Below are 11,728 nucleotides of genomic sequence, written 5' to 3' on the forward strand. Positions count from 1 at the left end.
CGAATGCATATAGATGTTTGTTAAATATCAGTGTAAAACATTAGAAGTATTTTTTTTATTTTATTTTTAATTTTAGCATATGTAATAATTGCTTATTGAAACCAGCTTAGTGATTCATAGGAAGTTTATTGCATAATCAATTCTATGAAACAAAATGTTTGTGAATTATAAACCTAACTACGTGTTAAATTTATTTATAGGAAAGTATTCATAATTTATAATTAATGTCATTTAAATTTTTCCAACTCAATTGAGTGTAAAGAAAAATAAGGCACCCATAAACTATGTATTTGTTGTAGTAAAGCATGCATGAACCATTTAAAAAAAAAAATATCATTTGTTTATTTTCTTGGGCTACCTGGCAACCGATTCACTTACTTCGCGTTTAAGAGTATGGATTTGAATTGAGACACACACAAGACACATTGCTTATGGTAATTCAGCCAAAAAGAAGCATAATGCTCTACACAAAAATATTTTGAGACACAATGTAATTAAATTAAAATTGATTTTGTCATATATATTCATTTTTGCACTTGTTTTTTCAAAAAATTAATTCTCCTTAACACATTATTTTCTATGTAGATTTCAAAGGGTTTATGTCTTAAATTTACATTAAAGTAATAGATTCTTATGAATAAATAATCTTTTATTAAAAATAGTTCACTACTGCGGATGTTATAATTCAAGAAATCTAAATCGGACAAACTCTTAGAGGTAGTCATAATAAAAGCTTCACAAAAACAATGTGTAATTTAATAAAACATGAAATATCGCACTTATTATTAGTGCTTATTAGTTAACACTATAAATTTCAAACTTTAAATATAAATTTATATAAGTTTAAACAAAATATAACATAAAAATATATTAAATTTTATAAAAATTAACACAAATCTAAATTAAAGGCTAAATAATTGTTTGTAATTTATCCTATGCATAGTTCAAAATCCTGGCGTTACTTTTTCCCTCTCAATTCCTTCTATAATTTTTTTGGAATATTTAATATAGAAAGAAGAGTCGATTAAACTTGGAGTGGGTAGGTGGTGAGAAGAGAAGAGCCTGAAAGTCAGACCCTAAACATGGCAACAAAAGTGGTTGGAAGCTTGAACTCTGCGGTGGTTGGTTAGGTAGCAGATGAAAGCCGTGGGATGAGATTTCTTGGACACGCGTTGAACAGTGTCCCAACCATGGTAGTTTCTCTCACTGCCCCCATAAACTCTCCTCGTGGCCTCGTGTTGTGCGGCGCCGGAGAGGTTGTTCTGAATTCAAAGCTTGGGTAGTTGCTAGCTTCCATCCGAGCTTTGTATCAGCTCAGCTCTATCATTTTCACTCTAATTTGTTTTTTTTTTTTTTTTGGGTTGGGCATTTTCTCTCTAAAATAAAAAATAAGAAAGCCTCTCTCAAAACTGGGTATTTATACTTAGATCACAGCCATAAAAACCATTTCTTTTACTGTCACTCTGCTGAAGTTGGAAAACTTGATATCTTGTCACTTGTAAGTTCTACAACGCATTGATCTCTCTGCTTCTTTTATTTTTCCGCAGTCGTTTTGCATGATTTTGGGCTTCTTTGCGCATCATTTGAGGCTAGTAATCACTTTTTTCCTTATGTTTACGGAGATTGCTTTATTTTTCCGCAGTCATTTGATAGATTTTGTGTCCCTTTTTCAATCATGTTGGATCAACAATTATGTTCCTATGTGTCTGTGTGTGGTCCAATAGGGCCTCTGGTGGATCGCCCGCAGAGCTAATGCAGACACTCCCAATAATTACTTAATACGACTTGTTGGCAATTTTTGGTTTCTGGGTAGTGTGCCTTCTGTGCTCAAATTGAAGATTTAATTAAGCTGTATACTTTTTTATTTTGACTTGAGGAATGGTTGTCTGTTTGGCATTGCATGTTTTGTGCTTAATTCAAGATTCGAGCTGTATTCTTTATTTTAAATTTGAATTATCCAATTTCTGATTTTGAATTCTCTACGTGCTCATGTTGTTCATCTTTCATTTCTTTTTTTATTTTTATTTTTTCTTGTGTCAGGGTTCTCATTGTTTTATGTTGGTTTTTCTATACAGTTGGCTCGACCTTGATTACTTGATTTATAATTTAGATGGCAGAAGAAGTGATAAACACAGATGAACAGGTAATTAATCTCCAAAGAAGTAGGAGATGCTTCTTTCTTCTGCTTTTTTTTTTTTGGTTTTTCTGGGTGAATGGACATTGCTTGCAATGCATGAAAATAAGACGTGTCTCAGACAAATAAATGGTATTGGTATCGTTGTTATTACTGTTAGGTCGTTCTTGGGGAAGAGATAGACCGTGTGGGATTAATCACCTTGAACCGACCTCGTCAATTGAATGTCATTTCATCCAAAGTGGTATGTTGAACATAATCTGACCCAAATTCCTGCTTTGTTCTAGTTTAACAACCAATTTTGTGTTTATGTGCTTGTTTTTTTTTTTTTTTTCCCTGCGACTAGGTTTCCCGGCTTGCAGAATTCTTAGAGAAATGGGAAAGAGATGACAAGATGCAGCTTGTGATAATCAAGGCTAGTATCAATACACCCCAAAATTTCAAGTTTAATTGTTGTTGATTTATGTTGATCTATAAAATGATTGTATGGAGCAGCAATTATGAATGTAAGTTACTTAGTAGGTGCTTGACATTGTGTAGCTGATTACTGTGGTTTGTATAATTTCATTGTTGCTCATATGCAGGGAGCTGGTCGTGCTTTTTCTGCTGGTGGTGATTTGAAAATGTTCTATGATGGAAGGACATTGAGTAAATGCATTCCCTAAAATTTAATGACAACCAATTTTCCCTGCTTTTTATTTTTCCTTTTAGATGGAGAAAGGTATTAACGCATATGCCTTAATTATATATGTGGAAAAGTTAAACATGAATTGCTCTTTGGCAGAGGACTCGTGCCTTGAAGTGGTCTACAGAATGTATTGGCTAATGTATCACATCCATACATATAAGAAAACACAGGTATTGTTTTGAAATATTGTATTCATAAGATAGACCTCTACTTACAAATGAAGGAAATGTTTGAAATTAAATTTCCAAGTACATAGTGGCATGCAAGGTCAAATGTTGATGTTATTATCAGGTTGCTCTTGCTCATGGAATTGCTGTTGGTGGAGGTTCAGCCTTGGTGATTCCAATGAAGTTCTCAGTTGTTACAGAAAAGACTGTGAGTATTAGATATTTTTTGACATGTGCATATGTACAAAATCCGTGTTCTAATTTTGAGAGTCTAAAGGCTTGATTTCTCCTTACCACTGGACTTATGTGTGTGGCATTCGCAAATTTTTTGATGTAGGTTTTTTCCACTCCAGAAGTAAGTATCGGGTTTCACACAGACTGTAGTCTCTCATACATTCTTTCCCATCTCCCTGGGTATTTAGGTAAGCATCTGCTTGCCCAAGGACATAGAGATAGCTCAAATGTAGCCTTTCATTTTTATTATTAATAATCAGTATGAAATACCTCTAGCTACATAGGGTGGTGTTTAAGAGCAAAGCTATGTGACTGCCAGACTGTTGAAGATGTCAACACACACTCTTAGAGATGTTGATGGCTAATGAATCTGGGAACAAACAATATTCAAATGTTTAATATGTTGCAATAATGATTCTAAATGCTCGATATGAAAGTATTTAAGACATTCACAATACAGAATGGAAGGGGCATGTATTTTGTTTTGTTGTGTTTATCCACATGCCAGTGATATTATTTTGCCATGTGTGCAGGTGAATTCTTAGCATTAACAGGAACAAGGCTGAGTGGTGGGGAATTGGTTGCAGCAGGAATGGCAACCCATTTTGTCCCGTCCGATGTGAGTTTGAATGCTTAACTGATATACTTTCGTCTACATAACCTGTTTTGAGAATATGGTTGTACTATGCTCAAGCATGCTTATTTATCTTTCTTAATTTATGTATAATTATGCAAATAGCATCAGTGTTTGTGGCCAACACGAATATGGGGTGTCTAATACGGAAATCTCCCAACAGTTTTTTGAAAGTTATTTGTGTCTGGCGTAACCTTTCATTGTGGATTTATTTTTCTTCAGCTTTAATAATCCATCTGTAGATCACGGTCAACCATTAAGTAATGAAAGCATATTTCACTAATTAGATTTTTTATTATATTTTGTGGGGGGAGGGGGTTTTTCAAATTGATAGTGATTTAGACAACTAACAATGACATATACTGTGAAGCAGATGACAAGAATAATTCTTGGGAGTTTCATTGTTGGATTGTTGGTTTCTAGTGGGATAAATATAAACTTTTTGCAACAGGCTGTGACTAAATCAGATGTCGAAGTAAGACCTGGGAAAATAACTGTTAAAAAATTTCCAGATTTTCACTAATCAACATGAGGATGGCATGTATAAGAAAGATTGTTGTTGATAGAAATCCTATACGAAATCTTTTTCTTATCGATTTCTTTCAAGCTTGTCGTCAATGGTTTTGATATCCTTCACTGATTAGAATGTACACCATCCATGCAGTTAATTAGTGCATCTTCTTCTCGTAAACTAGTGCATCATGATTAATAATAATTTATCTATATTTTCACGCTAATCAATGAGAGGTATACCTTCTAATCATATTCCTAATTTAAAAGGATGAAGAAAATTGTATGGTTTTTTTTTTTTTTCTGAATTCAATGACATAATTTGTAGGCATAAAAAAAATAGCTTTAGCTTCCTGTTGCATCTAGTTTCTCATACTATTGGATCATTCCTTGAATGGAATCAGAAAATAGTTACCTGTATTTTCATGTTAATCAATGAGAGGAATACCTTCTAATCATATTCCTAGTTTAAAAGGATGAATAAAATTATAAGTTTTCTTGCGGAATGCAATGATTAATTTGTAGACATAAAAAATAGCTTGCACTTCCTGTTGCATCCAGTTTCTCAAGCTATTGAATCATTCCCTGAATGATATCGGAAAATGGAGCTATCACCCATACTATCAAAGAAGCTGGGAGTTGAAGGGTCTTGTTGGAATTGTTACATTCCCATGCATGAGCATGTTACTCTCAATAGTTCTAGGTTTTGGACAGCGTAATAAATCATCAGTTAGAGACACAACACATCAGGTTTCGAGTCCCTCATTGGATGCCAACATTTCTTCAAATGGAGCAACTCTTGGGGGAATAACTTACAAATATTATGATAAATTGATGAAGTAAAAAAAAATGCAAAAAATATGGCACAGTTAGCCTTCATAACTATAACAAAATTTTGGAATTGAACTTGATTTACCAGGATGTGGCATAATCTGTAATTAAAAATTGGATATCCAGTAAAAAGAGGAAAAAGTGAAGCCATGTTATCACACAAATTCAAGTACCTCCTGCCTATGCTGCAGGGCAAGGCCATTTCTTAAGTTCTTGTCAACAAAATGAGTTGCTCTACTAAATGAGCTTTCCAAAGATGCATCACTTGAATCTTTTATTTGCTGCCCTAATGATTATACTTTGAAGGAGCAACTGATGCTTTACCACGCTGAGTTTGGAACATCAAACACTGGCATTCTGACATCATATTTGAGCTAAAGCAGTTCCAAGTGCAGCTCTTAAAACGTCATGTCAATTTTCAAACAATCTCTATATGCTCTTTGAAGTTAATTCCTTCTATTATGTGTTACACTAATAACATTTTATCTCATTCCTGAATGTTAGAAATTGCTGGAGCTTGAGAAGCGTTTGATAAGCTTACAGTCTGGCAGCGAGATTGCAGTTAAATCAGCAATTGAGGAATTTTCTTTGGATGTTCAGATTGCTGAAGACAGTATCTTAAACCAGTATCAAATCTGACCTACTGAATCACATTTGCTGCTATAGAAAAGTTCCTTCATAGTTGCACTAATATGCTGCAGTTCTCTCTCAGGCAGCCAACAATTGATGAGTGCTTTTCCAAGAAGACCGTTGAGGAGATCTTACAATCACTTGTAAGCTTAATTTTTATTTCAAGTCTTTTACTGAAGAACTCATCATATACTCAGTGACTTGGAATAATGATATAGTATTATTGTTCACTCAGCCACATAATTTTGCAAATTAATGTGTATTTGGCAATTCATTATTCAGGAATCTGAGGCAAGAAAAGAAGGAAATGGTTGGCTAGGTGCAATTCTCAAGGGCTTAAAAAGATCATCACCAACAGGGTTGAAGATAACACTAAAATCAGTAATAATTTCTTGCTGTGTCACTCCCATGAATTTCATATTGCATTCCAGGTCTACAGTGAATAGTTCTATAAGCAATAGGCATCCATTTTTTAACAGAAATTCATGTGCAAACTAAAGTTTAAGAGGCATGTACCTACGTGCCTATTAGCTCAGTTGGTATCTAGTCGGTTGGCTTGGTTAGGTCTAACCATTTAGATTTGAGACATTAGTACATGGAGTTTCCTTGTGTGCTGTCCTCCAGTCCATTTAGGCACATGCCTCCAAGTTCAGCAATTCACAAAAATTGATTGCATATCTAGGCCTGCATAGCATTTCAATCGTACATTGTACAAACGGTGTTGTTTTTATTTAGTTTTTTATTTTTAAGTTGAGACAAGCACTCCTCTTTCTTCGTGACTTTTTTAATGTAATTAAGCCTAAATAATATGTGATCTTAATGCTATAAAAACAGCATAGGTTTAACAATGGACATTGTAACTTGGCTCTATGTCTTGGATGCTTGAGTTTGCTGCTTATAAATTAACTTTTAATCATTTCCAGATTCGTGAAGGTAGGAAGCAAACACTTCCTGAATGTCTGAAGAAAGAATTTAGACTAACAATGAGCATATTGAGAACTGAAATATCGAATGATATGTATGAGGTAAGTTGCATATGGTGTTAGTGATCAAAGGCTCGCAATTCAATTATATGGTGCAAAATTTTCTTTCCTGATCCTGAAACGAACATTTTTATTCTCTTACAAAAAGGGTATTAGAGCTCTAACCATTGATAAAGATAATCATCCAAAGGTATGCCTCTCTGTTTCTCTCTGTTTCTCCTTCTCTCATGCATTTGTTTTTCAGATATTCTTATGTTTCCTATAATAAGTAAGAATACTTTGGTTTTCACATAAAATTTTTCAAAAACTTTTCTCAAGAAATTATAAAGATTTAGGATCTGCAGTATTGAAAAATTTTTCAGCCTACTTCAATGAAGAAACAGCTGACGATTGTCACAATTCAAACATTTGAATTTATTCCAATTCAAGTAGAAAGAACTGGCCTTATAAACTGATGAGAGCTCTCTTTTTCTCCCTCTTTGATATAAAAAAATGTAACAGTGGAACCCGTCAATCCTGAGCAGTGTGGATGAAGAGAAGGTCAACATGGTGTTTCAGCCATTCAAGGAGGATCAGGAGCTCCAGATTCCAAAACAGGAGGAATGCAGGTTAGTATGATTTCAAAGTTAAAAATTTATAGTCATTTTTCGTGATTTATCCATTGCCAAATTTTCTAAACTTTTTCAATCACATAATTTCTAAATATTGCAGACTTTTTAATCCAAATCAATTTTGCAGATGGAATGGAAAATATGAAAATTCCGTCTATGCAACTTCAATGGTGCCAGAGGAACCAAAATAATTTTCTGCTCAGAAGCGGCTGGTTGCAGACCTTCACCCCTAGTGTTTTTTGTTCTCATGTTTCCTGCTGAATTGTGTTTTTGGCTTAAGCTTGCAAGGACGATATTAGTATTAGAATTTCTTATCATGCTTCATCTCGCAACAGAATTTTAGTACTTTTATTTCCTGGGGGGTAGGGGTGAGATGCAGATATGTGACTACCTAGAATTGAAGAGTTGCATGGTGGATTGTAGTACATAGATCCAATGAGCATATTTTCTCTTGAAATTACAACTTTTGCAATATATGAGAGCTTGGAAGTTTTGGTGTTGGCCTTTAAATATCAACATGTTTGTTTAAGTTGAGTTTTGGGGCTTAAGTGGTTTTTATGAAATCAAGTGAGCATGCTTGAAGAGCTTGACTAATATTTACACTTAAAGTTATGAGCTAAGATAAATATAAAGCGTCAAGTCATGAGGGACATGAAGTTCATTGAAGAAGTGATTAAAGCTCAGAAGAATATTGGAAGTTTCACAACATGAAAACTTAGGAACTTAGATAGATTTGTCATGTTAAAGTCTCGTGCAAGTACTTCAAATTTCAATATTGATGATTGAAACTCTTAGGATATATCATGGACTTAGAGACTTGGTTTTATACATGCAAAATTTTTCCCTAAAGTCCAAATAAAGTTTTCCAAGTTATAAATTTAAGTTTGAAACCAAAACATTGAAAAAAAAGTGTGGTTGAATGGTCAGGCAACTGATGATATATCCTCAGGCAACTGAATTGTTACTGACTTCGAAAATGAGCAAACATAATAGGAATAGGTGACTAACCTATCGGGACCAGTCGTTTGACTCAGTAATGACTTTCAAAATGCGCTATTTTTAAAAGTGCACAGGCGACTAACCCTATGACAATCAACTGATGTTTATGTTGAAACTGTTAACAACGCTGATATTGTTTTCAAAATTTGCATGATTGGTTTCCAAAATTAGAGAAAACTTGAAGGAAACTTTTTGAAACCCTAGTACACTATATATACATATTATTCTTGCACATTAGGGTATGACATGACACACATACAATTCAAATGTTTGGGTTATACTGCTGAAATATTTTTTTTGAAGAGGCTGCTATGTTCTTGCTGAAATACTCACGAAAATCTGATTTGTTTTTCTAAAACTCACACTCTTTAATCAGATTTCTGGTAATATACTTTCGAGTTTCAATTTCTATATTGATTTATTTGAAGTATTGTGATTCTAACGTGTACTAATCTGCTCTTTTGAGAAGTATTCTTTTGTACAAACAATCTTACTTTGTTTGTGTTGTTTTTGACGATTCAAGGATTTTGAATCATTACCTAGTGAGATTTTGTTCTCGTTAGAGAGGTGAACTCCACCTTAAACGAAGGCTTACTTCACTTGGGAACGAAATGGAAAGGAAATCCTCAAAGCGGGTTACTTGAGGGAAGGATGTGGGCTGCCGCCGAACCTTGTAAAAATCTAGTGTTCAGCTCTTCTTCCATTACTCTTTTAATTTTTGTAAGATATAGCCTGCGTGTATGCTTTAATCTCATTAAGTATGCTTTAATCTCATTAAGAACTTGCTGAATATTGGATTTTGTTGAATGTTGCTTTGGTTGTGATTGAATATATATCAGTTGTATGGTTGAGTTGTTAAACTGAAAATTCAAACAAGCATAAAATTTTGAATTCTTAAGTGAATAAGCTGAGGTAAAGTATTTGTAATTAATTATCTAATTGAAGCTTAAGTGCTCAAATAAAAACAAATTAACAAATTGCTTTACTAAAGTTATGCTTTAAGAAAAACATTATTCATTATTGAAAATTTGATTTTGATATTGATTATACTATTGAAGCATGAGTTGCAAGATATTCAAGGTTGAATCACTAAATTTGTTTCTTGAATATATCATTGAGAATTGCTGAAAATCAAACTCTGACAAATTGATTAACAGAATTACTTGAAGTTTGATTTTGTATTATAAATTTAGATTTCATATTCAAATTCATATTCATATTTAGGACTCTCGATTGGTACAGTACGGTTGCTGCTTAGATATCTTGATAGTGTGATTGTGTAAGTTTATAATATCTAAAGGTTAAAGTAAATAAAAATTCTGCAGATAAATTTTAAATAATTCAATTCACCCCGTCTTGGGAATGCATCCTAATTTCTTTTGGAGATGAAGAGTCTACCATATGGTAGTGCACAAATTTTGATTTTATGTAATTTCTTGCATTAAATGCATTAAAGAATAATATCAATCTATTAAAATATAATTTATATGAAGAACAATACTTCAATACAAAATCATTTTTTTATGCAAAATATTATTGATAACTATGATTTGTACATACTAACCTCAACATAATGATTGTCATGCATGACTAACTCAAAATTGAAGAGTGATTGACATTAAGCACAATACAGTTTATAAACTAAAATAAAAAATAACATGAAAATTAAATTAGAAAAATAAATATTATTAATTTTTTGAAAATATTAACTCCACAATAAACTTTGCTACTAATTTTTGGAAAATATTGACTCACAATAAACTGTCAAAACTAACCGTAATGTTTCCTTGCAATATATATATTTATATGGAAGGAAATAACTATTCTGAATGTTAAAAAATATGTTTTTATTTATTTATTTATTGTGACTTTTATCATAACCGTTGGATCATCTCTAAATCCAACGGTTGTGTGGTGTCATATATATGTTTGTAAGTCATGGAAAAAAGAGTGTAGTGCTTGTCATTTTGTGCAAGGAGAGCTAGAGGAGGCTTTCTCTCTAGGAAGATTTTTTATTCACTGGTTTGATAGGTGAAGAGGTGTACAAGGGATTTGGGATTGGGGAGAGTCTGATTAGATCTTGTACTGCCATCTTTTCATAGTGGGGTGTACAGGGGATTTGGGATTGGGGAGAGTTTGACCAGATCTTGTATTGCCATCATTTCATAGTGGATTTTTCTCTAGGTGTATGTTCTGTGGACATAGGCAATCTTACCGAATCACGTAAAATCTCTCGTCTACATTTTTTTTTATGAATGTTCTTTGTGCAATTTATTTTGTTGATTGGAAGATTAAAATCATTGCGCGTCAACAAGTGGTATCGGAGCACGGTTTCGATTAGGTGCAGAAATGATAGTTCAAATTAGATCGAAAGAAATTTTTTGGATAGTTTTTTCGTGGGAGTGCTCAAGATCAGAGCAGTTCGTTTAGATCGGATTGAGGTACGCAGATTCAAATCAGGTGTCGAAAAATTATTCTGAAATTTTTTCAATTGCAGGAGGATCATTTTTCAATTGAAGGTATAAAAAATAAAATTCGAAAGGAAAAAAAAATCTCGTAGATGAAGAACATGATGAATAGTGCCAGAATTGGGTGACAAACCCAGATTCAGAATTGGGTTGGGTACGAAACACAAGGAGTTGACACGAGGGTCAAGAGGCTGGGTTGTAGGTCAGATTCAAGTGGAACCTACCGGATCATGGCGTGGGTCAGCATCCGGGTTGGCTAGAACACGTGCAGGTTGCACGTGTGGTGGATTAGGGATTCGGGTCGAGCGGAATGGGTCGGGTCGAGGTGCGAATCCTCTCCATGGAGCATTGACATCATCTTGACAGGTGCTAACGTCAAAGGAGAGATAAAAAAAAAGGAGAAAGAAAAAGAAAATTTAAACGGTGAGTACTTCGACGGCCAAGTTCGAGGTGGAGCCTTTTCATGGAAAAAAATAATTTTAGTTTTTGGCAGAGCACTGTGAAGGATGTGTTGGTTCAACAGGGACTGATTAAAGCATTGTATAGGAAACACAAGAAGCCAGAGACCATGTCAGATGATTAGTGGGAGGAGCTGGAAATGAAAGCGGTAAGTACCATTCGCTTAAGTTTAGCTCTAGAAATTAAATACAGTGTGTTGAATGAAACATCACCAGCTGAGCTTTGTAAAAAAATTGGAGAATATTTATATGTCCAAGTCCTTAGTTAATAGACTGTATTTGAAGAAAAGTTGTTTCAGTTGAGGATGATTGAGGGCATAGAAGTCAGAGACCACCTCAATTATTTCAATAAAATAATCATTCAGTTGCTAAGTATCGAGG

The 11,728-nt window shown here is 33.7% G+C and overlaps 1 protein-coding gene across 6 annotated transcripts; it reads left to right on the forward strand.

The window, feature by feature from the left end:
• Positions 1–1,029: 1,029 nt before the first annotated feature.
• Positions 1,030–7,932, forward strand: LOC131147690 (3-hydroxyisobutyryl-CoA hydrolase-like protein 5). 6 transcript variants are annotated; one of them, XM_058097213.1, is made up of 18 exons: positions 1,036–1,193; positions 1,548–1,588; positions 1,725–1,809; positions 2,076–2,143; positions 2,295–2,378; positions 2,481–2,549; positions 2,719–2,782; positions 2,919–2,992; positions 3,114–3,197; positions 3,327–3,411; positions 3,757–3,842; positions 5,703–5,824; positions 5,911–5,971; positions 6,111–6,209; positions 6,752–6,853; positions 6,960–7,001; positions 7,313–7,419; positions 7,550–7,932. In XM_058097213.1, exons 4-18 carry the CDS (start codon positions 2,111–2,113, stop codon positions 7,611–7,613), a joined length of 1,176 nt encoding a protein of 391 aa, XP_057953196.1. In that variant the 5' UTR covers positions 1,036–1,193; positions 1,548–1,588; positions 1,725–1,809; positions 2,076–2,110; the 3' UTR covers positions 7,614–7,932. The 6 variants fall into 6 exon arrangements, with proteins under 6 accessions (XP_057953194.1, XP_057953196.1, XP_057953195.1 ...); XM_058097212.1 differs by lacking the exon at positions 1,548–1,588 and having other exon boundaries at positions 1,036–1,498; XM_058097214.1 differs by lacking the exon at positions 1,725–1,809.
• The last annotated feature ends 3,796 nt before the right edge of the window (positions 7,933–11,728 follow it).

This window comes from Malania oleifera, chromosome 2 (assembly GCF_029873635.1).
Source record: "Malania oleifera isolate guangnan ecotype guangnan chromosome 2, ASM2987363v1, whole genome shotgun sequence".
NCBI lineage: Eukaryota > Viridiplantae > Streptophyta > Magnoliopsida > Santalales > Ximeniaceae > Malania > Malania oleifera.